Below are 27,011 nucleotides of genomic sequence, written 5' to 3'. Positions count from 1 at the left end.
AGTTTTCGTAGCTGTTGGTCATCACTTTCATGTTTTGGTTCAAATATTCTGGTAATTTTAGATATGCTTCTCCTCTTTCACTACTCCATTTTGACTTTTAACCACTTTAATATGTAATATATCACATATAAAACAAAAGAAATCTTGCACAAAACTTGGTGGAGTATCTTCCAACATTCTTGTCTAAGTGGAATATTTTGAAGCATTCCGGTAGTTGGTCAAGTCTGTTTGTTGCGACTTTCAGCTCTTAATGAATCCACCTTGATAAAGGCTCTTAAGCTCTCTCTACATTTATGATTGTTGGTTGCTTCTTTTTTTTTATGGTAAGTTTTGCCTTCTGGGGCTTCAGTTACAATGATAGAAAACCTGCAATTATTTGAAAATTTCCATTGGCTTTATTCTGTCCTGAAAGTCGTCTTGAGTTTGAGTTTTTGTGCTTTGCTGTGATTTTAGCACAAAGCTTAACAGGGAACCTAATCGATGGCTCTTACTGTCTTTACTTTTTGAAAGTCCTGCAATTCCTTGCTGAACAAGATCCTGCTTCAGTTGAATAGTGATGTCTAGGATGGCATTCGCTTTCGCTCTGTGCCTCAGATGGCCAAAGTCTGAGATATCCATTGGGGTAGGTTCTTTTAAACTGTCCAAACCATTCAGTGATATTTAGTCATGATAATGAGGGGCTGATGTACATGTTTTAGGATTCAAATTGTCATCTGTGGCATACTGCTCACAGTTAGAAGTTAGAACTAACTGGTGCTTTGGTAGCAGTTAAATGTGGATCCCCATAGCTCTACTGTTCCTCAGCGGCCCATAGCTCTACTGTTCCTCAATGCCTCAATGTAAAATGCAAATTGCCTATCATTATTTTCAAGCTTATGATTGTGCTTACTTGCTTTGTGGTTGGAACCAAACCACTGTAATTGTAAACACGACTCAGTACTTGCTTATCCATTTAGTTTCATAACAAACAAGACATATTTTAGCCTTATGTAAGAATGACAGAACAAAACTATTGTCGAATTTTCTGAACTTTCTGATTAGCTTTCTTGTTCACATATTGTCTCAGCTCGAGTTTTCTGCTCTGCAATGATCTCAGGCTTAAATGTTAACAGAAATCTACAATTGCACTTACTTACTGATTGAATTACACAGCTTGTAACTTTTGAAAACTTTGTTGAATCAAATCCTGTTTCAATTGGACAGAAATGATTAGGATGGCACTCTACAGGCACACTTTTCTTTCTTCCTAGTGCCTAAAACCTGATAAAATGCTCTATCTTTGTCAGCTGGCCTCTATAAACTGCTCACCTGAATTTCTTTCCCCAACTTATGTAATGTCTTTCAAGATCAAGAGCCATCATTACCTTGAATTTCTGCTGATGATCATGGGGGTTTGGTTGGCGGGTAGAGCTTGTATTAGAGAAACAGATTGACAATGAGAAGCTTGCAAATTTTCAAGAAGTACTGTAACGTTAGGGAATTTGTTTTAAATGGATTAGTAGATGTACTTCGTATCAAGCCTTATTTCCTGCTGATTAGTTTTAGATCAAAGGCAACAAAAAGAAACCCTCTCTCTCTGTAAGATTCCTAGCTCAAAAATGACATGAAATTTGCTCTTCTATCTTTATTGTAATGCAGGCAAACATGCCTTCCTGAGATTTTCAAAGCTCCTCAGCCAACTAAGTACTCTAAAAGTTCATTTGGTTATCAATTTGCTAGAAAAGAATGATAATGTGTTTACATTCATGAAATAGATTGTCAAAATCAAAGTTTGATGGAACACAGAAAATTATAGAGAGGCAATGATGGACAAAGATTTTAGGAGTCAATTTCTAATTTTTTGTTTCTTCAGGACAACATACTCCAGTAAAATCATTACTAAATTCTTTTAAATCTATCCAATATCAGGTGATAAATATTGTATGGTAAGATGATTTTGTTGCAAAATATCTGAAGTTTTAAAACGTCTGTTTCCAAGATGTTGTCTAGTAATGTAACAGTAAGGACTGAAGAATTATCATTTTGCAAGTTGATTGCAGGTTGCAATTAGAGATCTCAATCATTAATTGTACTACCTTATAAGCTGTGAATTATGGAAGTAAATTGGCAATTTTAGAACTTTAGTTTGTCAAAGCTGAAAGCTCAACAGATGTTCAAGAGCAAGTTATTTGATGTGGAGTGTGGACAGTTTAACACGATGCCAAAGCTGAAAAACTTTTTGTATTTACATCTACGGTACAAAATTCTTTTTTTTTTTTAAAATAAAAATTAGCAGTTTACTTTTGCTCATCTCATATGTCTCTACTTCCAGTTTACTTTTGTATTTCCATCATGTCTGCTATTTCTCTTTAAACTTGAGATTCTACCGGGATGGAAATGCTTGATCTGATCTCTTTTAAATATATTTATCATCTTGCTCCAGATTATCTGATAATTGGTATTCTTATTATGTCTCTTAAATGATGGGATTCGACATAATTGCTCCAATATATTTATCATCTTTCTTTAGCTATGATCTCTTGACCTAAATCCGATGGTCAATCGAGTTACTCTCACTGCCTTTGGTTGTGAAATTGGTGGTCTGATAATTTATAATACCAACAATCTTCTTCCATTACTTAATGTTGGGTTCAGCAGTTTAATAACCAATGCATTAACTATAACCTTAAAAAATTGTCATGTTAAGATGTTTTTCAAGCGGTAGAGAGTTGGTAGACTATCCACTACTGAAGTTGTCATATGAGATTTTAAGAGTAAAATAGTTGTAATTAGCTCTGCCTGTTGCATCTTGCAGTCTCAAAGAGATCGCCTTCATGGCAATTCTGAGGCTCTCTTCCTTTCATGCTTGTGGTGCCACTCATTGTCATTATTGTTATAGAACTCCTCCTTTTTCAGTGTTTTGAATAAAAACTAATATAGTTTCTATGATACTTCTGGTACTTGTAGACTGACCAGAAAGATTTGATATCTTCTTGCTGATTTAGGTTAGAAAAGAACAACAGGAACAAATATTGATTTAGCTTTCTGAATAATTGACTAAACAAGAATGTCATGCAATTTCCAGTTTTCTGTTTTGCAGTGACTAGGAGTTTTGTTTTGTTGATTTTATATATCTGCTTTTGTGGATGTAAGATGTGATTGCTAAAGTGATCAGCTCCCTAGCTTATGATTCTAGAGGGAGTAAATAGTGGCTCCAAAGTTTAATGGCCCCTTGAAGGCGCATTATCAAGCTTCTTGAACCATTTGATTAGTGATTTGTTCGATAAGTCTTGTAAATGATGGGTTTCTGTCTCACTTTTCGTTTGTTGTGATTTTCTAGCCTGAAAGATTTCAGGAGTTTCCAGAGCTGTTGGTCATCAAATTGGTTTTTGGTTCTAAGAGTCCAGTAAGTTCAGATATACTACTCTTCTTTTACTACGCAATTTTGACTTTTAAATACTTTGATTCTGAATATATTACAACTAAAACTTGAGAAATCTTCTCGTAATGGAAGATGTTTTTTGGAGCAGCCATGGAAGATGTTTTTTCAGAGCATCTTCTAACACAATCAGTCTAAGCTGTAAGTTTTGAAGCATATCGCTGTGGTTAGTCGAGACTGCCAAGCATGCTTGTTGGCTGCAATTATTTCATCCGCTGTGATGATGGCTATTAAGCTCATTCTACCACCTATACTTGTTGATATTGCTCATCTCTTCATGGTAAGTTCTTATTTTAGTGTTTCAAATACAACAAAAATGTCATGCAACTATGTGCTGGCTTCATTCTTGACTACATGCTGTCTTGAGTTTCTTAAGTTTGAGTTTTTGTGTTTTGCAGTGATTTTACACCTTCATCAACATTAACCTTGATAGCTCGCTCTTACTATCATTTGTAATGAAGTCCTGTGATCCCTTGTTGAACCAGATCCTGATTCAGTCAGATCAGATGAAAACATCCGGGATCGAATTCTCTTTTGCTCTCTGCCTTGGATGGCTAAAGCCTGAGATCTTCCTTGTTGGCTGGTGATTTTAAACTGTCCAACCGATTCAGCAATTTGTAGACATGTTAATGAGGTGTTCTTTTACTTCTTTTGGAACTCAATTTGCCATATCTTCCGTGCTGCTTGTAGTTCAAAGTAGCCAGTATTTTGCAGCAGAAAGATGTGGATTAGCTGAACCCTGATAGCTAGATAACTTGCATCCTTCTTGAAAGTTGTATCTTAGCTCTATAACAGGCAACGTATTTTTTCTCAAGTGTTCTGCAGTTGACTACAGATTGTGTCCGATGGTACTTTTCCATTGCTCCTTGCATCTGTATAGCTCAGACAGGACTCAGAGCACAAGAATCAGTCAGCTTGAGCCCTTGTATTTATGTTAAATCAGAGGGCAATTTAGAAAACTGAATTGCTAAGGCACCAATTTCTATTCAAGAAAGGATCCCACTTGGTGGATGGGAACGTTGGAGAGATGAAATTATGGAAATCAATTGAACAGGATTATATAGGAACATATAAGGTCAACCTTAGTTCATCAAACTGACATTTAACATAGCATCTATTTGTAGAATTACTTCTATGTGAACTTGTCTCCTTGTACGTAAATATTGTTCTATGAAGCACTAATGTGACATGGATCTTACACATCTTGGCCTCAAATCATTTTCATTGTAGCTCAGGATATGTTACAAGGAAAGCATTTCTACTTTTCAATGCCTCTAAGACTTTGACGGCCAATACAAGTAAATCATCTCATGTCTGTATCAGTACAGAAAGTAGTAGTAGTAGTAATAATCATAATTAGTTACCTAAAAATAATAAAAACTTTCAGATGAACTTATTTCTGCACAAAAGGGAAGGGATTGGTGCTGTCGTTGCCGATCAGTGCTGTCTTTGCCATCCACTTGCCGGAGTTGTCCCCGCCGATTAGTGCTGCTCTCAGAAGTCCCTCTTCTCTCTCTGATTCTAAGCAGTTCCTTTTTCCCTTCTTCTTTCTCATTTTTTTTTTTTGTTCTTTTTAGATTTTCGACTTTCAACAGTTTCTACTTAGTTCTTGAACTGCATTTGGAAGAATTTTTCCAGCCTATCTCCGGTAGTAATGAACATTACTTTTAATGAAGGTAGTCTTGAAATCACAAAGATTGTAGCTCTGACCTCTCTGTTTTAATTTGGCCAGATGTCCTTTTGTCCCTGGTCGGACCAAGTAGGACACAGAAAAAGTGTTGTTATCCCCGTATTGGAAGTTTCATGCCTATTGCCTGTTTTTCTGTGACGTTGTAGCTGGCTCTGAATTAGTTTATAATGCAAATTTTGGTCCACACTGATCATATTGTTGTGCCTTCTTTTGGATGTGCAGTCCCCCTTTCATTGCTATTGCTTGACTGCAGTGATTGCTGTCATTTCTCAAACCCTGTGTCCTTTCCTCAGATATTTGGCTATTCGTATTGAATGTCGTTATGCTGAACTAAATGTTATTTTCATGCCTCCCTGTATGATGCCCTTCTTGAAGGGTATGTGGCTGATTATGATTAGTTAGTTGATCATCTTTATAATCTCTCTGTCTCTTTGGCATTTTGGAATGGCTCTGCTCTTCACTCTTCACTATCTTCTCTGTTAATTTAATGACACTAACAGCAACTTCCTGAATAAATCGTAAAGATAAACTCAGGTTTGTATGGCATTAATCACAGCTTGCCATGCCTTATTTGTTGGATTCACTGTTTCATTTGAAGCATATTGACGTCTTGTGTCAAATAACCAAATATACAAGGTTTTCTTAAGCAATCAAGAATTATCATATCTGATTCTTATTAGTCCAGTTTCCTTCATCATATTTCTATGGATTGAAATGGTAGCCATTTTCGATTCAGGGCATTACATGCAGCCAGTAGTACATTCATTCGTCTCAAATTAGCATCTCAATTCATTTTTTATGCGGATTCAGATCAGCAACTCTTGCTGCCATATGTATAGCTGGAATTGAACATCTTGTTGCTTTGCTTGTGCTACAATTGCCAATTCCTAAAGGCCTCTCCGAGAAAAAGTTGAGTTTTATTGCTGATTTGCCAGAAAAGGGAAGATGATGAGTTTATATAAAAGAAATGAAGCTTTATTCCAAAGTATGTCTAAGCACAGAAAATTGTTTCAGCTTTAAGCAATAGAATCATTGCTTCTACTTTCAGATTCTCAAGGATCTGACCATTTTATTGAGTGAATATTCAACTGCTTTTGTACTTTCCTTGGACCAAAATCAAATCGATTGACATTGCTTTTTTCTTGTCAGTTAGCCTGATTCTTAGTCAGACTTCCTTTGTTTTTTTTCTTCTTTTGTAAAAGAAAAAATAAATACAAAAGTCTACTGCGTTCTAGCCGTGGCGATGACCATAGTTGAAATCACTCAATCTATTTTTTCTTTCAAAAACAAAAAATATTTGTCTAGGACCTAGAAATAATATAGAGAGTTTGAGATGGGTAGAACGTGGACTATATTCTCTTCAAATGAAATTTCTCACTCATTAATAATCAGGGAGAGTTTATGTGTTTTTTGTGTCAATGAATATGTAATTTGAAGTCAGAAAGCCTGATTATTTAGCCAAGAATCAGAATGCAACACAGTCAGTGCAGAAAGGAAAAACTTTGACCCCTAACAAAGAAATTTTATTGCAATCACCATCAATTATCTGGCATGTACAATCATTAGCAAATGAAATTAATCAAACAAACAAGGAGTTCATAATCTTATTTGGATTGTATATGAAATTACTTGATTTCACTATCTTATTTAGAATATTTTCATTAGTCAAAAACTAACCATTAATTGATCCGATAAAAATTCTTGCTCTGGCGCTTGAGGGAACCAAAAAAATAAGATGCGTGTTTTAATTCCAATTCTTGTGGATCAGTAATTAAGACCAAATTATGATTCAAGTTGGGGGAGGGTTGGGTGTGAGTGATAAGGTGGGAGGTGTTGTAAGTAAGGGGTCATGAGTTCAATTTTATCTTGGACATAAATGCAACAACCATTAAGATATTGTCAAACTACCACAGCCATTTCAAAACAAATAATAATACGTTTTAAGTAATCGAGATGACAACACAGACAAGCGATTGAAATTAAAAAAAAAAAAAAAAAGAATCCGAGCATTGACCTTGGAAATTTTTTCAGTAAAAAGCCAAGCAACTTCCCAACATTTAAAAAGTTTGTGCTTTAGTTAAACTAACTCCTCAAATTTTTCAACGGTCTAAGATATGACTTGTTAAATTCCTCCTTTCAAGTTTGATTGATGCGCTAGAAAACAATTTTCACAAGTTAAAATGCAAACAATTTCTGGCCAATTACGTGATGTATGAAATAATCACTTTGCTGTCACTTTGTGATCTCTGGATTTTGACCAAATTCTAAAAGATTTTAAGCAAACAAAATATTACTCCAGTTATGCTGTTAGTCTAATATTACTCCTACGGATAGTTTGTAAGGCCAATTTATTATTCTTTTCAAATTTATTTCTGGATTAACAGATGACATGATTAATGTTGCCCATGTCACCACCTGTGATTGTCATTCTTGAGATAGCGTCCAAGTTTGTCCAAGATTAATGTAAGCCTCATGGATTGATTAAGAAAGGCCAACTAGTGAAATTGCCAAGCATCTTCTATGGCAATTAATAGCATCCAAGTTAGTCAAGGAATTATTATTATTTAGAAGAAGTCAGTTCTATCCTCATGTCCCAAGAATTAGCAAATTAGATTAAAAAAAAAAAAAAAAAAGGTTGCCTGAGCTGCAATTATGACTGCCATTTTCCCTTTCCTTTTTCATCACATATTAGTATGTAAGTTATAAGTAAGATGATAAGTAGTATTATTTTAAAATTGAAAGGAGAAATTTTACTTCAATGTCGACACGTGTAACGCATGTCCAATTTTTTTTAGTGAGTTGATAAATTTATGAAAGTTTGAGGTGATGGAAAACTTGCAAATACATTAGGGACTCTTCTTTTAACTATTTCCACAAGTGAAAAATTGCAAAGAATTCTAACCAATTTACGTGATCAGATTTGCAAGCTTGATTCTTAAGATGACAATCCACGTTATACACATAATATAATTCTGTATGGTATAATAGAACCAAACAAGAAGCAAAATAAGTAATTCTAGCCAAAAAAATGGGTCATTTGATAAAGCCCAGTGCGGTGCATTGCAACAAGCGAAGATTGTGAAGTGGTTTTATTTTATTTCTCAAGAACTAGAAAAATGGGATGGATAATGTACCCAAAATCACAACATCATTGTCATTTTTCCTTTTTCTTTTTAACATTCTAATTGTTAAGGACAATAATTTCTTGTGCTTCTTGGGTCAGACCATCATTCCTTTCAGATTTTTTGCACAATAGAATGTCCCAGCAGTTTAAGAGTAGGAGCCTCAGCAAAGCATTAAGTAGGAAAGGTGACCTGGAAATTCCATGGAACTTTCATGTCATCTACGGATGTATAGTGTCATACACACCATGCAATTTAGGTACTGACACAATAGACGTGTAAAGAGCTAGAAAACTTTTGGAAATACGAGGGACTATTTTGACAATTTCACAAATGTAAAGAGCTAAGAAGAGCATCCAGTTGCTGGAAAATTTACATCGTTACATACCAAGTCTGCTTACTGATTCGACTTCAAATTGAGGTCTTTTCCACAACCGAAGGCCTCAGCTGGCGTTCTTCAATCAGAAACAGATGAAAACCTCAGCTAAGCATTGATTAACAAGGCCCACTGAAATTGCCAACCAAATTTCTATTGCAATTAATGGGATCCCAGTTTCTCAAAGTTGTACTGCTGCAGCACTTTCTACACTTTGTGGAAAAGCAAAAAAGTTCAGGACTTTGAAGTCTCTGGACCGTAAATAAATTCAAGGATTTTAAGCCATAGTGTTAGCGTATTCCTTTGCAGAAAGCCAACAAAATAAGGTGATCCCCAAGGATCAGCAATTTAGATGAAATTTATACTATGTTTGTGTCCCAAGAATTAACTGGTCAGATTTGTCGGAGTCTCAATTATGATTGTCATTTTCTTTTGTTTTTTCTCCCTTATAAAAAATTATTTTGGACCTTTCATTGTTCGGCACTGGAATTTTCCACGACCAGGGGCCCCAAGCATGTGGAATGTGGATCAAAAGCAGATGTAGAATCCCGGCAACGACTATATTTTATTTTCAACTGAAAATGCCAAGCAACTTCCATTGCAAAAGCATCCGACCCAGTTTGTCAAAGAAGCGCTGCACTAAAAAATCCTCATAACTCTTGTCACTTCCGTTTGAGTAAAGAGCAGTTCTTTGCTGCTTCTAGCTACAGCTAAAACCTACCATTGCAAAAGAGTATTCTGATCTGAAGACTCTGCCCAAGGAACAAAAAGAATGGCTGATGCACTTATTGCTTCCACAATAAAAGTGGCACTGGAGAAGACACTTTCCCTGGCCAATGAAAGGATTGGCACATTATTCCAATTCAAGGAGGACTTGGAGACCCTGAGAGGATCTGTTGCCATGATCCAAGCTGTCTTGGTTGATGCTGAGGAAAATCAAACGCACGACCAAGTCGTGCAATTGTGGCTCCAGAGGCTGGAAGCGGTGGCGTTTGATGCTGAGAATTTGTTGGACGAGCTGAATTATGAAGCTCTTCATCGCCAACTCATGGGCAAGGTACGCTCCTTCATCCTGTCCTCTGACATTAATATTGTTTTCCCACGGAGAATGGCCTCTAAGATCAGGGACATCAACAAAAAGTTGAATAAGATCAATAAAGAAGCCAATGATTTTGGACTGATCAGAAGGGCAACTTTCCCCCATTCTACTACTGCTAAAGTCACACTAAATAGAGAGACGGATTCTAGTGTTGGCCATTATGTTGTAGGAAGAGCTAAGGATGAAACAAGGCTGGTGGAGACCTTGCTAAGCTTGTCAGAAAAAGCCGTTTCTGTAATTCCCATTCTTGGGATGGGCGGATTGGGAAAGACAACTTTAGCTCAATCTGTATACAACAATAGTCAAGTTCATAGCCATTTTGAGAAAAAAATTTGGGTTTGTGTGTCTGACAATTTTGAAGAGACCAGGCTTTTGAAAATGATTTTAGAATCACTCACAAGAAGAAATGTTGAAATGACCAATAGGGATGTCATCGTCCAGGAAATTCGAGAACAACTTGTGGGAAAAAAATATCTTCTTGTTCTTGACGATGTCTGGACTGAAAAGCTTAAATTGTGGGATGATTTTTTCAATTTGTTACTAGGGCTGAATGCAACTAATGGAAATTGGTGTGTTGTGACTACTCGTAAACAACAAACTGCATCCATTGTGGCCACACATGATCCTTATGTGTTAGGAAAGCTATCTGATGACGATTGTTGGTCTATCCTAATGAAGAAAGCCATTGCAGGCGGAGAAATTCCTGAACAATTGCATGTCGTGAAAAAGGAAATTATAAAAAAATGTGGTGGCCTACCGCTGGCTGCAAGTGTAATGGGAGGTTTATTGCGCATGAAGAGAAAAGAGGAGTGGAAATTGGTTTTGAAGAATAAGCTTTCAAATTTGAGTGGAGATGAAGATGGTGTCATGGAAATACTTAAATTGAGTTTTGATTGTTTACCATCTCCATCCATTAAGAAATGTTTTGCATATTGTTCTATATTGCCTAAGGATAGTAAGATGAAAGGAGATATGCTGATCGAACTTTGGATGGCAGAAGGTTTTCTCCAAACAGATGTCAACAGCCAAATGATGATGGAGGAAATTGGAATGAATTATCTAAGAATTTTATTGCAGAGTTCGTTGTTTGAGGAAACAAGAAATTATTGGGGAACACATTATAAGATGCATGATCTAGTGCATGACCTTGCAGAGTCAATGTCAAAGTCTACCAAAGTCATTAATAGTGGGGATGCTCATATAATAGACATCGGTAATCAAATTCGTTACCTTGCAATAGATTCATCTGGTGGAGTAGACAGCAAAAAACTTTTTGCTAGTATATCAACTTCGCTTCATACGTTGTTCATCGTAAAGGGTGACTTATCTGGTGATATGTTAATAAAGTTGAAGAACTTGTATGTTTTGAATTTGTCTGGTGCAAGAACTCAGGAGCTACCAGTCTCAATTGGCAAATTGATACATTTGCGGTATGTTAACCTTTCAAATTTGCAAATCAGTATTTTGCCAGACTCCCTTTGCAAACTTTATAATCTACAGACATTGACTCTAAGTTACTCAAAGGTTAAAGATCTTCCGAAGGGGATGTGCAATTTGATTAGCTTGAGACATCTCCACTATTACAGAGGTGATGAAAATTTTCAAATGCCGCTAGAGATGGGACGACTAACTTGCCTTCAGACACTAGAGTTCTTTAATGTGGGTCGAGAGAAGGGTCGACAAATTGGAGAGCTTGGATGCTTGAAAAACCTCAAAGGCAAATTGGAGTTGCGCAATCTTCAACTAGTTAAGGATAGGAAAGGAGCTGAGGAAGCAAATCTATCTGAAAAGGCAAATCTATTTAGGTTGCAACTTGAGTGGGCCTGGGCTTTGGATCGAGAAGGCGATAACTACAACTACGACAGAGATGTGTTAGACGGCCTTCGGCCTCACCCAAATTTGGAGGAGTTGGTAATTCAGCGTTTTATGGGCGATCAATTTTCTCAATGGTTAATGGATTTGCCAACAACACTACCCAAGTTAGCACTCTTGGAGCTTTATTACTGCCATAGATGCAGAGAACTCCTTCCCTTGCAAAACTTTGAGTCTCTTAAGCAGCTGGAGATTCGTGGTTGCAATGGGTTGACAAATCTGCCCACTGACATGCTACAGTCTTGTAGCTCTCTCCAGAAGCTTCGGGTGATTGATTGCGACAATCTTATCACCTTTCCGCTTGATTTGCAACAAACGCCTTCTCTTTTGGAGGTGGGGTTATGGGTATGTCCCAAACTGAAAACAAGTATGACCCCCAAAGGATTTGGTGTCCTAACCAGTTTAAGGAAGCTTTTGATTGGTCCCTTCTCAGATGATGATCATCATGAAAATTCTTCAATTTACAATGAATTTGATTGGTCTGGATTGATATCCTCCTCCTCTTCATCATCCACACTACGTGAGCTATTATTATATGGGTTGCCACATGCGCAGTCTCTACCTCATCAGCTGCAATACTTGACCACCCTCACATCACTATATCTATTTCACTTTGGAGCTGTAGAAGCTCTACCAGATTGGTTCGGAAACTTTGTGGCTCTTGAAGAACTGACTTTATACAATTTCAAAAAGCTTGGACATTTACCCTCCATGGATACCATGAGACGCCTCACCAAATTAACATGTCTGCACATTTATCGTTCTCCTCTATTAAAGGAAAGGTGCACTCCTGAGAGCAGCGGCCCTGACTCCCAGTGGTCTAAGGTTTCTCATATTCGAGATCTATGCATATCTGGTTAACAGTTCATCATCAAATCAATTCTCAATCTCAATCTCGAGCGCTTCTTGATCTCAATCATGTAAGATTGCATCCTACCGCGCCTTATAATCAATCTCTTTTTCATTTTGAGATATGCCTTTTCTTCGCCACTCCCTCTGTTTTATCTTGTCCTAAAAATAATGAAAGAGTTCTTTGTTGTTATTGTTCACAATTTTCTCTTCTCCCTTTTTCTTGTTCTCTGGCAAAGCTACAGTATTTAGCATTTCTTATCAGGTTGAAAACGTTGGTGCTTTTCATTTCCTCCCTCTAACAACTTAATGCTTTATAACCATCAATTAACATGAAAACAAGCTACTGTTCTGATTCCATGCTTCATGTCTCAGTATAATAGCAAGTGATGGCCCAATAAATTGAATGTCTACGTTATATTTTCTAAATTAGCTAATATCTAAATGCATAAGATTTCATAGGTCATCCGAAGATGTATGCATAAACAAGTGGTCAACAAATCAACATAGAACCTCAGAAAAATATCTTCAAAATTGAGATTCTTCAAGGGGAAAATGGTTGCTTTGAAATTTAACCTCTTGATGATCCATTTCTTATATCACATGCAGCGATATCACATGTTCTCTTTTTGCATTCTATTACCATAAGATTCGTAGTTATTCCAAAATTACTTGGTCTATATAATGCTGAGTAAATCTTATGTTGGTAGTCACTTAACAAAAAATGAAGAATTGCATGAAGTACTTCTTTTCATTTTTTATTGGTGCCTTTCTTAGGTTTCTGTATCACGATTCAAAGTTATACGTACTTCATAAACATTACCATCAATAGGCGATGGTTACATGACTTCATTGGAAGCTTGAGTTATTATCTTATTTCTGTAGTTATTAACCCAGTGCACAAGATTTTCTTGGGTGACCAAAGCAAGTTTTGCATAAAAGAGAAGCGAAACAAATCAACTAATCAAGTAACAACGTAAAAGAAATTGAGATTTGACTTGACTTGACTTTGTTTATGATGTATGTCAGCCAATCTGTTGTATCTAAGATTTGCTCTGTCTTTAAATTTGCGATTTGTATCAGGATGGAATGAGTTCTCTGAACTCACCTGTGGAAAATGCAATTGCATTTTGTACTCCATAGCATTTGCAGAAAATTCGTGAAACTTTGTCTATATGTCTTTAGATCAGCCATTCTGACCACACCCCTTTGTCCAATACTTTCCGAGCTGATTTTTGGGGTCTCTTGCTTAGATGAACGGGGGTTAGAATTTTGAAGCTTCTTCAGCACCATCTATATGGCTGGAACTCAATAATTTTTGGCCTGCATTTCCTACAAAAAGCCCATCAACGTTTAAAACAACTGGCAGACTTGTTGGCTGCTGCTACTTGCTGCAATTATTTCATCCGCTGTGGTGAAGGCTATTAACCTCATTCTGCCTTCTATACTTGTTGGTTGCTCCTCTCTTCATGGTAAGTTCTTATTTTAGTGTTTCAAATACAACAAAAATGTCATGCAACTATGTGCTGGCTTTATTCTTGACTGCATGCTGTCTTGAGTTTCTTAAGTTTGAGTTTTTGTGTTTTGCAGTGATTTTACACACAAAGATCAACATTAACCTTGATAACTCGCTCTTACTATCATTTGTAATGAAGTCCTATGATCCCTTGCAGAACCAGACCCTGTTTCAGTCAGATCAGATGAAAACATCCGGGATGGAATTCCCTTTCGCTCTCTGCCTCGGATGGCCAAAACCTGAGATCTTCCTTGTCTGTCTGGTGTTGTTAAACTGTCCAACCGATTCAGCATTTTGTAGATATGTTAAATGAGGTGCTATTTTACTTCTTTTGGAACTCAATTCGCTGTATCTTCCGTATTGCTCGTAGTTCAAAGTAGCCGGTATTTTGTAGCAGAAAGATGTGGATTAGCTGAACCAAATTCATGAAGTTGTACCTTAGCTCTACAACAGGCAACGTATTTTTTCTGTGTTCTGCAGTTGACTACAGGTTGTGTCCAATGATACTTTTCCATTGCTCGTCGTGTCTGTAAAGCTCAGGACAGGACTCAGAGGCAGAGCACAAGAATCAGTGAGCATGAGCCCTTCTACTTTATGTTAATCAGAGAGCAATTTAGAAAACTGAATTGCTAAGGCACAATTTTGTATTCAAGAAAGGATCCCAATTGGTGAATGGGAACGTTGGAAAGATAAAATTATGGAAATCAACTTTTAGCAATAACTAATTAGTGATTGTCTAAATATTTGTCTGGATTAAATTTTTCTACAGAAAAAATTTACGTTTGGGGGATGGGAGAGTTCATGGAAAAGGGAGAGTGTTTTCTCTTCTTTGGGGGATGCGAGATAGAAAAATGAAGAGTCAGCGTGGGGAGTTTGGGAAAAGGAACGGTGGTCTGTTTCTCTCTGGAGAGTACTATGAGTTAAAGTGTTTCCTTCTACCAATTTCAACAAAAGAGTCCCCGCCAACATTTTTTACTATTTTGTCTAAACAAAACTTTGGTACTAGTTAATTCAATTAATTTTCTAACTTTAACTTTTATTTGAATTTACTAATATATTAATTTTTTTGAAAATAATTTACTTCTTAACATAGTTATTATAAAATTGTAATGGGTAGAAACTTTTGTAATATTCAAACAACTGTTGAGTGACAACATTTGGTGTTGCTAAATACTCTACAGTTTTATTGACAACACAGATCGTCAATAAAAAGAAATAGTGCAGACTGTCAAAGAAAGGAAGGAGCATTACTGACAACCGCTATATAGTCGTTACTGTTGTACAATGCACATTTCCCAAATCTCATGGCGCAAACTGTTTTGTGACCACAATTTGAAGTCATCATTGAAAAGTTAGTTGCCATAAGTCAGTTGTAACAACAGAAAGTTAGTTGCCATAAGTCAGTTGTAACAACAGTTAAAGTCGCGATTAAATGACCATCTTTTGTGACGAATTTTTTTTTGTCACTAGAAAATGTTGTCACTAATGATCTAATCTCTTGTAGTTTGACAAATTTTTTTTAGCTTCAAAATTTTGAAAGATTGTTCGTGAGAGAATTTGTTATAGCTCTTAACTCATGATGTTAAACTTATTGCTTTCTTTGGCAATGCATTATTTTGCAATTTGTTCTTCTAGGCCCTACCAACACATGCAATATGAATTATGGATAATTTATGCATATTGGTAGCAACATGCACACGATGTACAATAAGATCTCTAAATTTAAAACTTAATTATTATGCAGCATATCAAAAGAGATCCCATATTTTATAACTTAACTTTGTAAGTTGTTTCGTTACCTTGTTAGTTGTATGGAAGAAACTTTTTAAGAGACTATTAATTTAGAGAATTTTGTCAACACTTACAAGAACTATAAGGCATAAAGGATAACATCGTCATTCTACCAGTCCCTATTGGTTTAATGATTTGGATAAACACACGTCCATACTATTTAATGCCAATTATATTTATAAAGACACGTCCAAGACTAAGGAACAAGATTAGAAATATTGAACCTTGAAGTTCCAAAAATTTAGAGAGGGTTTGAATAGCAAATGTATCTAGATTGGAGTATGACTGCTTACCCCTGGTTATTTAACTATTTCAGACACATTTTAATAATAGTGGTAGCTAATAAACTATTCTCTATATTATGCATCTTTTTTACCGAATAAAAAATGTATGCCAATTTTGGTACCTTAATTTTCAGCTTTACTCGCCCACCTTAATTTTAAAGTTCTAAATCAGCTTTTTAACACTCGAGAATGTTAGATACCCAGTGGAGAATATAGGAAAAAATAGGTTCAATAGAAGGAGACAGCTTAATTTTTAAAGAACTGTTTTGCTTGAGAAAGAAATATTGTGAAATTGCAAGGTTAGTTCAATTTTTGTGAAAACGAAAATTCATAAACGAGTGCCATTTCTACTGTGATTTTAATGCTTTTATAAATGTGGAAGGCATCAAAGAAACATCAAACTAAATGTTATTTAGTGGAAAGATATTAAATTTGTCTTAATTGAATTTTGCTTGTGGGATCAATTAGAACTAAATTTATACATTTTGAGACCTCATAATACTTTTAGAAGTTGAGGAACTAAATATATTCAATAGCACTCAAGGGACCATTAAACTCATTTACCAAGATTCGCATAAAATTGTACCCATTTACTATTTTAAACAGGAATCCACGATCTAATTAAGGCATATAAGCTATGCACGTTTGCTTTGCACTAAAGCTTATCATATTTTTTTGGGTTATTATCACTTAACCCCCTTAATATTTGATGCCACTATCAATTTCTCTCTTAATGTTATTTTTGTGTCACCTCTAGTTTTTTGTGTCAATGAATATGTAATTTGAAGTTACAAAGCCTGATTATTTATCCAAGAATCAGAATGCAACATAGTTAGTGCGCAAAGGAAGAACTTTGACCCCTAGTAAAGAAATTTTATTACAGTCACCGTCAATTATTTGGCAAGTACAATCATTACCATATGAAATTAATTAAACAAACAAGGAGTTCATAATCTTATTTGGATTGTATATGAAATTAATTGATTTCACAGTCTTATCTAGAATATTTTCATTAGTCAAAAACTGACCATTAGTTGATCCGATAAAAATTCTTGCTCCTGGCGCTTGAGGGAACCAAACAAAATAAGATGCCATTCTAATTCTAGTTCTTGGGGATCAGTAATTAAGACCAATTATGATTCAAGTTGGGGAGGGTTGGGTGTGAGTGATAAGGTGGGAGATGTTGTAAGTAAGGGATCCCGGGTTCAATTTTATTTTGAACATAAATGATTCTCCTTCGTAAATGCAACAACCATTGAGATATTGTCCACAATCAAAATAGTTGAGAAAGTTAAAGTGAAAATGCCAATACAGAAGCATCCAAATTTGTCAAACAACACGGCCATTTCAAAACATCCAAATAATATGTTTTAAGGAATCGATATGACAACACAAACAATCGATTGGAATTAAAAAAAAAAAAAAAGAATCCGAGCATTGACCTTGGAAATTTTTTCAGTAAAAAACCAAGCAACTTCCCAACATTTAAGTTTGTACTTTAGTTAAACTAACTCCTCAAATTTTCAACACTTAATTAAATCTTGCACTTAAAACGTAAACAACACATATTGAGTGTGAAAACTAATCATAAATAGGATATGACTTGTTAAATTCCTTCTTTCAAGTTTGATTGATGCGCTAGAAAACTTCCTAAAGTATGAGAGAATAATTAAACAATTTTCACAAGTTAAAATGCAAACAATTTCTGGCCAATTACGTGATGTATGAAATGATCACTTTGCGGTCACTTTGTGGTCTCTGGATTTTGACCAAATTCTAAAAGTTTTTAAGCAAACAAAATATTACTCCAGTTATGCTGTTAGTCTAATTCCCAAGGATACTTACTAAGGCCAATTTATTATTCTTTTCAAATTTATTTCTGGATTAACAGATGACATGATTAATGTTGCCCATGTCACCACCTGTGATTGTCATTCTTGAGATAGCGTCCAAGTTTGTCCAAGATGTAAGCCTCATGGATTGATTAAGAAAGGCCAAATAGTGAAATTGCCAAGCATCTTTTATGGCAATTAACAGCATCCAAGTTTGTCAAGGAATTATTATTATTTAGATGAAGTCAGTTCTATCCTTATCTCCCAAGAATTACCAAATTAGATTAAAAAAAATGGTTGCCTGAGCTGCAATTATGATTGCCATTTTCCCTTTCCTTTTTCATCACAAGTCCTACATTATATACATATAATTCTGTATGGTATAATAGAACCAAACAAGAAGCAAAATAAGTAATTCTAGGGAAATGGACAACACAAAGGACCCCAGACTCTAGCAAAAAATGGAGCATTTGATAAAGGCCAGTGCGGTGCATTGCAACAAGCGAAGATAGTGAACTGGTTTTATTTTATTTCTCAAGAACTAGAAAAATGGGATGAATAATGTAGCCAAAATCACAACATCATTGTCACTTTCCCCTTTTTTTTAACATTCTAATTGTTAAGGACAATAATTTCTTGTGCTTCTTGGGTCAGACCATCATTCTTTTCAGATTTAAGAGTAGGCGCCTCAGCAAGGCATTAATTAAGTAGGAAAGGTCAACTGGAAATTCCATGGAACTTTCATGTCATCTACGGATATATAGTGTCATGCACACCATGCAATTTAGGTACTGACACAATAGACGTGTATACACTAAGATATTAAATGGAGAAAAAAAATAACAATATACAAAAGCACAATAAATGTTTCATTCATTGAAAGTTTTGTGTGCTAATCAATTCTATTCATCCAATTCCAAATTTACCTAATCTAGGATATAGATTGCATGGTAATCAATTGCAAGAAGTAATTGCGCGTTGTCCATCTCAACTCGCCACACTTATCATTGTGATCACCTTCACCTTTGTATGCACTGTTTTCACCTTGTCACTATCATCATTAGACAAATATATGAAAAAAAAAATTGTTTATACTTATTTCACTCACTTTTTTTATTTTACCGGTCACCATTCTGTCTCGCATCCATTATATCAAATTACAAAAAATGTTACATTGTTAATCTAATTTTTTTTTATTTAACTAATCCTCTATTCGATCACACTTTTATTTGACTAAAATGATACCTTTCCCCTTTCGGATCATTCATGTATATTTTTATCTAGGTTTGCGATTAGACTGCACCAAATTAATAAATGTTTCTTGTTTTAACAAATGTATCATAGCTTTTGTGATTGTATTGCGGCTGATATAATTTTTTCCTCAACATCATTCGTTTACTCTGAATTGGTTTACAAATCTCCCACTTAACGCAAAACTTGTTCCAATAACCTTAGACGTACCCTTTTGTCTGCTAGCACACCAAACCATTTTGTGACTCGTATACACTTGCAACATTAATTTGAATTAGATGTAACGCTTACAATCACAGATTTTCAAGTAAACACCTTCTGAAGTCTTCTTTCAGGTTTAGACAATTTTCTATCATTACAACCCCATTTAAGTAAAACTTGTGTTCATATCACAGGCAAATAATTCAAGGATAAAAATCAAAGTCAACAAAAACATGCTCATTTCCTCCCTTCGAAACATCTAAATTCAATGGAAGTGTATAAATATAGCATAAGATAAAAGGTCTATTCCACTTCTAATTTCAGTCTATTATATATTATATACCAAAAAATAATAATATATAATAAAGAAACTACTCAAATTTTCACCACTTAAATATGGGACATAAACAAGACATTTTGCGTCAAAATGTGAGTTCTTAATTCCTTCTTTGAAAGTTCAAAGAGCTAGAAAACTTTTGTAGAAATTTTTTTCGAATTTTTTGATATTATACTTTAATGCATTTTCTAGTCATATTTTTATCTCATATATATTATATTAAAATATTTTCTAGTCACATTTTTATCTCGTATATATTATATTAAAACAAGTGCTACAGAATATCTTCTTACAAAGAACTTCTAAGAAGTTATGTTTGTGCTTGAACCATTTTTTTTTTTTTTTTGTCAATTGTCATTCCTACTCTTACTCCTACTCTAACTACGGGGGAGACACCATCTGGATTTGAAGCAGAGCCACAAGAGTGGCAGTTTTGGTGGGAAGCAAGGTTTGAACCCTGGCAAGATTTGAACCCTTGCCACCTGCCCCACCAAAGCTCTAAGGGTTTGGTGGTGACCACCAACCCAAGAGCTGGTGGTTTTGTGCTTGCACCGATTGAGCACCCTCGTACCAAACTAAAGCATATGTTTTACTCTAATTCTTGGATAATGGAATGATAAAGATATTTGACACATGTATCAATAGATGACGGAGCGCAAGTTTATGATTTGCTGTCATTGTTTGCTTGATTAGCTAGGACAAGTCATATTGCCATAGCTCAAATTTTATTTTCATAGCAAAATTTGTTGAAATGATGCATTAAGCCCCAACTAAATTTGGACTTCAGAAGGGCAAATTTAGTATTTTATGCAAAAAAATTTTGTGTTGTGGCATTAACAGCAACCTTAGTTTAGAGTCATTTTTTTTCACCATAGCTGTCAAAAATTGCAAAATTTCTAATATGAAGGGTGCTGCAAATGGTGGTAATAATGAAAGAAAGGAAATAAAAGATTGGCATACGTTGAAGTTACCTTTACCTAATTCATCCTTTGATTTTAGATTTTGCATACTGGAAGCTTATGTCAGATAATTGTACATCGTGTGGAGACCAATGCTTTGTTTGGGGAGCTTAGATTTGACCGGAAGTGAGAAGAAAGGGAGAGAATATAGCTCTTGTATCAGATATATAATGTTTTCCCAAAAAAGAGAGTTGAAGCAAGCTTTATAATTTTTTTTAAAATACCAATTTTATCCCTAAATGTCTATTAAACAAAAATTTATTGATATATCTATCCAATATCATTTTATTTCTTTACTAAACTCCCAAACAATATCAAAACTAAATCTCTTCTTTTCTTTTCTTTCATGACTTGAGCTTTCTCTTCTTTTCTTTTCTGTCTAAAACTCCCAAACTAGCTGCAAATATTGAAAATGTTAGTACCTCTTGACTGTCAAGATGGCTTGCATGGATACAGATAACAATCAGATTGTCCATTAACAGTGTGAAAAGATGTCAAGTTAATGACTATCTAACCGAAATCTATTGGTACCTGCATGTATTTAGATGCCAAATAGCTAGGTCATTGAATATGCTTTTGGTACTAATCAAACTCCAAGTGCCAGCTTCCATCTACCACGGTGTTTTAGCTAGATTGAGAAGCTGATCTTCTTCTGAGTGAATCTCTCTACCTTACAAACTGGGGCTTTAAGTCAGGCTGCATAAACAGAGGAAACTTCAATGTGTTCTCCAAATTTACTTTGCACACCCAACTCTGCATCTTGTTTCTTAGTTTTAACGTGGTGTGAGAGAATATGCTGAAGTTTATGGCCCTTCCCATTGATTGTATTATTGTTCTTGCAATTCTTATCTACTCATGTCAAAATGATCAATTTAAAGATCTTGTTTTGCTTCCCACTACCATTAGCATGCTATACACTTTACTTTTCAAAATTATCCTCTACTTCTTTCCATGCAGCTTCCTTAATGGTTTTTGAAACACAAAAGAAAAAAAGAAAAGTTATTTGTTGGGCATTAGAGGTATAATATGAGAAATTTTATCTTGGTCTAGATCAACTATTTCAAACGGTTAGTTGTTAACTAATTAAAATATTCTAAATAAGACTGTGGACCTCATTAATTTCACATCACTGTCAAATAAAATCGTGTAGCCCTTATTTCTCTAATTGGTATGTTATCAAATCATTCAAAAACTAATTACTATACTTGTCAAATAGCTAGTTTAGACTGTAATATGATTTTCTACCTCAATATGGAATAAATCATGTGGATATCACAAAAGCTCTCTTCCTTTTCGCTCTAAAACTCATTCTCTCTTCCTTCTCTCTAAATCTCCTCCAATTAAATCTAGAAGTTAGATCTAAATTTTTCTTTAGACTTGAAATAGTTTTTATCAGATTTGACTATTCATCTATCGAAAGACACGGATATAGATTCGTTGAATTGTACTGACATTCATTTGATGGAAGATATTCTTGGAATTTCAACGTTATGGTCAAATTTATAGATTTTTTTAATCTGTTATATTATTTGATTTTCAGATCTATATAAATCTATGTCATGTTTGCTGTATTTGCTGCCATTAGTACAAATATTGGAATGAAATTGACTTGTTATAAAAAAAAAAAATCATGTTTGATGAAGTCTTTTCGCATTCACCCATTAGTAATTGAAGGCTTGAAGTTGCTCGCATATTGGTATAACTTAATTGGCCTAACATAGTTTGGCTAAAGGGTGCCAATTTGACACTCATTTAGAGTGCTTTTATGCTTTAGTCTTTTAAAAAAATGTAGTTAATACGAAAAAGCATATAATACAAGGAGTACATTGATTGTGATTGTGTGTATTAACATAATAAGTTATGCTAATTTAAGTATGTCAACGAGTGCCCATAGTAAATACCGGATTAATATGTTTTGTTATATTTCTTTCAATTTCTTACTTCTAGCTAGTGATGACTCTAGATCTGTATTAATGCTGAAGTTAGGCATAAGAAATAAGCAAAACTTCTTCTCTGATCTTCAATTGAAAGCTGTTGTAGCATATATGGTTGAGGATTTATGAGCTACGGCCGAACCTGCGCAACCTCCTCAAATATTTTAGCAAAGAAAAATCTCGTGTGTTCTTTGTTCTGAGTCTTGGCCTCCCGATTCTAATGTTACCTCCCGATTCTAATGAAGTTCAAAAATTTTTTTGTTTATCTTCAATTCAAATGTTTTGGTTAAATATCGTTTATATGCATTACAAGCATGAGTTAGTTTGTTTATGTGATAATCAATCTATAAATCACCATCGCACTGTGGTTGATTTTTTTTAGATAAATTTCTAAAGCAGTCAGGCTGAATAATTGTTTAGGCCTCTATTGCCGAACTTCATTTCAGAATACAAGTTTGAAGCAAATCCACATTTCAAGTTATTCTTTGCCAGAGTTCATCCACATTTCAAGGTATTAACACAAGCAAGGAATATAATGTGGGGTACTCATTGATGGCAAATTGGACTCTGCATCTTGATTATGCAAAGTTGAAAAGGCTCAATGTTCAACAATATCAGAATCTGAATTACAAAATAATTAGAAGCCTAATAGATTTTTGTATTGAGACACAAATTATGTTCTAATTAGTTCATCTTTCAAGGATTAACGAATGAAATATGGAATTGGAAATTGGAATAAAGATGAAGCCCTCAATGGAATTGGAATAAAGATGAAGGCCCCAGCAAGAAAGTTAAAGTGAAAATCCCAAGCCAGGAATTTCCATTTCAAAGCATCCAAGTTTCCCAAGAAACTTAAAGTGAAGATGCCAAGCAAGGAATATATATTTCCGTTGCCAAGGAAGGCATCCAAGTTAAGAATAACTCTGCACTTTTAAGCGACCAAATACCAATGCTCTCCTCTTTTTAACCACTTGTAACATTACCAATTTCTGGCTGCTAAAACCTCCCATTTTGAAAAACCATCTTGATCTCAAGACTGAATCCAAGTTATTCAAAAAAAAAAAAAAAAAATGGCCGATCCCGTCATTAGTGCCACTATTCAGGTTGCCTTGGAGACGGCAGTATCTCTTGCCACTGACAGGATTGGTATGTTAGTTGGGTTCAAGAAGGATGTGGCCAGCATGACACGTACTCTCCGCTGGATCAATGCTTTCTTGGCTGATGCTGAGGAAAGACAACAACACCAGGACCGGGTAGTGCAAGAATGGTTGAAGAGTCTCGAGGAGGTGGCTTATGAGGCGGACAATGTGTTGGATGAGCTCCACTATGAATCCCTTCGTCAACAGGTGGAGTCCCGAAACCGACACAAGCTCAAGGTATGCTGCTTCTTCTCCTTCTCTAACATTAATCTTGCTTTTCGTTGGAGAATGGCTTCTAAGGTCAGAGACATCAAACTTAAGTTGAATGGCATCTATCAAGACGCCCATGGATTGGGACTGGTCAGTAGGGAAGTCTTGACGGCTGCCCTCCCTGCTGCTCCTGCTGTTGGAGACACAAGAAATCGGCAGACTGACTCTGTTGTCGCTCCAATAATTGGAAGAGCCGATGATGAATCAAATATAGTGAAGATATTGTTGAGCCCGTCTAAGAAGGTTGTTTCTGTTCTTCCCATAATTGGTATGGGAGGTCTAGGCAAAACAACTTTGGCTAAATCGATATACAACAAGCAGCAAATTGATGCGCACTTTAACAAAAAGATTTGGGTTTGTGTATCGAAAAAAGTTCCAATAGTTGAGCTTTTCAAACTCATATTAGTGCAATTGACGGGAGAAAAGGTTGAAGTAGATGATAGGAATGTCGTCGTTGGAAAAATTGGGAATCAACTAGGGGGAAAAAGATATTTCCTAGTGCTTGATGATGTGTGGGATGATGATGAGGCGTTGTGGGATGACTTTTTCACCACCTTGAAGGGGCTCAATCCAACCAATGGAAGTTGGTGTCTTGTCACTACTCGTTTAAGGATGATGGAAAATGAAGCCTATCCATTAAGAAAACTACCTGATGATCATTGTTGGTCTATCCTAAAAGAAAAAGTAGTTGGAGGGGAAGAAGAAACTGATGAACTAAAAGCAATTAAAAAGAGAGTAATCAAAAGATGTGATGGTCTACCATTGGCTGCAAGTGTAATTGGAGGTCTATTATCTTTAAAGAGAAAAGAGGAGTGGCAATCAATTTTGAAGAATAGGCTTTTGAGTTTGAGTACAGGTGGAGATCATGTGATGCAAATACTTAAGTTTAGTTTTGATAATTTGCCATCTCCATACATTAAGAAATGTTTTGCATATTGTTCTATATTTCCTAAGGATACTGAGATGGAAGGAGATATGCTAATTGAACTTTGGATGGCAGAAGGTTTCCTCCAAGCAGATCTCAACAGCCAAATGATGATGGAGGAAATTGGAATGAATTATTTGAGAATTTTATTGCAGAGTTCGTTGTTGGAAGAAACAAGAAATTATCAGGGAACATGTTATAAGATGCATGATCTGGTGCACGACCTTGCCGAGTCAATGTCAAAGTCTACCAAAGTCATTATTGATAGGGATACACATACAGTAGACAATGGTGATCAGATTCGTTACCTTGCAACAGACTCATTTGGTGGTGGAGAAGACAGAGAAAAAATTTTGGAGAGTCTATCAACTTCGCTTCATACATTGTTTGTAAAAGGTGACTTATCTGGTGATATGTTAATGAAGTTGAAGAACTTGTATGTTTTGAATTTGTCTCGTGCAAGAACTCGAGAGCTACCAGTCTCAATTGGCAAACTGATACATTTGCGGTACGTTAACCTTGAGCGGTCTGCAATCAGTATTTTGCCAGACTCCCTTTGCAAGCTTTACAATCTGCAGACATTGATGCTAAGTTATTCAGATGTTAAAGTTCTTCCGAAGGGGATGTGCAATTTGATTAGCTTGAGACATCTCCATTATAATAATAATTATAAAGAATTTCAAATGCCGCTAGAGATGGGACGGCTGACTTGCCTTCAGACGCTAGAGTTCTTTAAAGTGGGTCGAGAGAAGGGTCGACGAATTGGAGAGCTTGGAAGCTTGAAGAACCTCAAAGGCAAATTGAGGATACGCAATCTGGAACTAGTAAAGGTTAAGAAAGAAGCTGAGGAAGCAAAACTATCTGAAAAGGCAAATCTATTTGGGTTGGTACTTGAGTGGGCCTACGATCGAGAAGGCGACGACTACAACGACGAAGATGTGTTAGATGGCCTTCGACCCCACCCAAATTTGGAGGAGTTGGTAATTTGGAATTTTATGGGCGATCAATTTCCTCGATGGTTAATGGATTTGCCAACAACAACAACACTCCCTGAGTTTGCAACAACACTCCCCAAGTTAACGAGTTTGGCATTTAATTTCTGCCACAGATGCAGAGAACTCCTTCCCCTGCAAAACTTTACGTCTCTTAAAGAGCTGGTGATTTTTTGTTGCGATGGGTTGACGAATCTGCCAGGTGACATGCTACACTCTTGTGCCTCTCTCCAGAAGCTTCGGGTGAGTTGGTGCTTCAATCTTTTCTCCTTTCCGCTTGATTTGCAACAAACACCTTCTCTCTTGAAGTTGAAATTATGGGTGTGTCCCAAACTGAAAACAAGCATGACGCCCAAAGGATTTGGTTTCCTAACCAGTTTAAGGGAGCTTGAAATTGGTCCCTTCTCAGATGATGGTGATGATCATGAAAATTCTTCAATTTACAATGAGTTTGATTGGTCTGGATTGATATCCTCTTCCTCATCCGCACTCCGTAAATTAGAATTATATGGGTTGCCACACATGGAGTCCCTACCACATCAGATCCAATACTTGACCACTCTGACGTCACTATGTCTATGGGACTTTGGAGGTATAAAAGCTCTGCCAGATTGGTTCGGAAACTTCGCTGCTCTTGAAGAACTATATTTATATGATTTCAAAGAACTTCGACATTTACCCTCTGAGGATGCCATCAGAAGTCTCACCAAACTAAAAGATCTGGAGGTTTATGGTTCTCCTATGTTAAAAGAAAGATGCACTCCTGAGAGCAGCGGCCCCGACTCCCAGTGGTCCAAAGTTTCTCACATTCAATACCTAGTCATACGTGGTTAACAGTTGATCTTCAGATCAAATTGAATCATGTAAGATTGCCTTCAATAACCTCTTTCTTAATTTGCTTTACAATCAATCTCCCCTTCTCTTCACCGATTAACCTTCTCGTGAGAAAACCTAAAAAAGTCTCCCTTTCGTGGTTATTTTCACAATTTTCTCTTCTCCCTTTTTATCGTCCTATTTATTATCTTTCAAAGCTGCGGCATTAGCATTTCTTATTAGGTCCAAAATATTGGTGCTCTTCATTTACTCCTTACAACATAATAGTAATACTCTTGTAACTATCAATTAGAATGACCCCAAGCACCTGTTCTGTTTCG

General features: G+C 35.7%; 3 protein-coding genes across 3 annotated transcripts in view; all 3 read left to right on the top strand.

Moving 5' to 3' along the window:
* LOC113760417 (putative disease resistance protein RGA3) overlaps window positions 1-27,011 on the top strand; it is a 32,774-nt gene that overhangs the window by 5,484 nt on the left and 279 nt on the right. The window lies entirely within an intron of this gene.
* Window positions 9,379-14,615, top strand: LOC113760400 (putative disease resistance protein RGA1). Its single transcript, XM_027302962.1, has 3 exons — window positions 9,379-12,497; window positions 13,680-13,898; window positions 14,017-14,615. Exon 1 carries the CDS (start codon window positions 9,379-9,381, stop codon window positions 12,436-12,438), a length of 3,060 nt encoding a protein of 1,019 aa, XP_027158763.1. The 3' UTR covers window positions 12,439-12,497; window positions 13,680-13,898; window positions 14,017-14,615.
* LOC113760390 (putative disease resistance protein RGA3) lies at window positions 23,602-26,691 on the top strand. Its single transcript, XM_027302951.1, has one exon. The coding sequence runs from the start codon at window positions 23,602-23,604 to the stop codon at window positions 26,689-26,691; it is 3,090 nt and encodes a 1,029-aa protein (XP_027158752.1).

This window comes from Coffea eugenioides, chromosome 1 (assembly GCF_003713205.1).
Source record: "Coffea eugenioides isolate CCC68of chromosome 1, Ceug_1.0, whole genome shotgun sequence".
NCBI classification, from domain to species: Eukaryota; Viridiplantae; Streptophyta; class Magnoliopsida; order Gentianales; family Rubiaceae; genus Coffea; species Coffea eugenioides.
Note: the sequence above shows the minus strand (reverse complement) of the source record. Positions and strands in the feature narration are given on the sequence as shown.

Excerpts from the sequence above, each read along its gene's own strand:
- LOC113760400 (XM_027302962.1), top strand. The coding sequence starts at position 9,379 with ATGGCTGATGCACTTATTGCTTCCACAATAAAAGTGGCACTGGAGAAG.
- LOC113760390 (XM_027302951.1), top strand. The coding sequence starts at position 23,602 with ATGGCCGATCCCGTCATTAGTGCCACTATTCAGGTTGCCTTGGAGACG.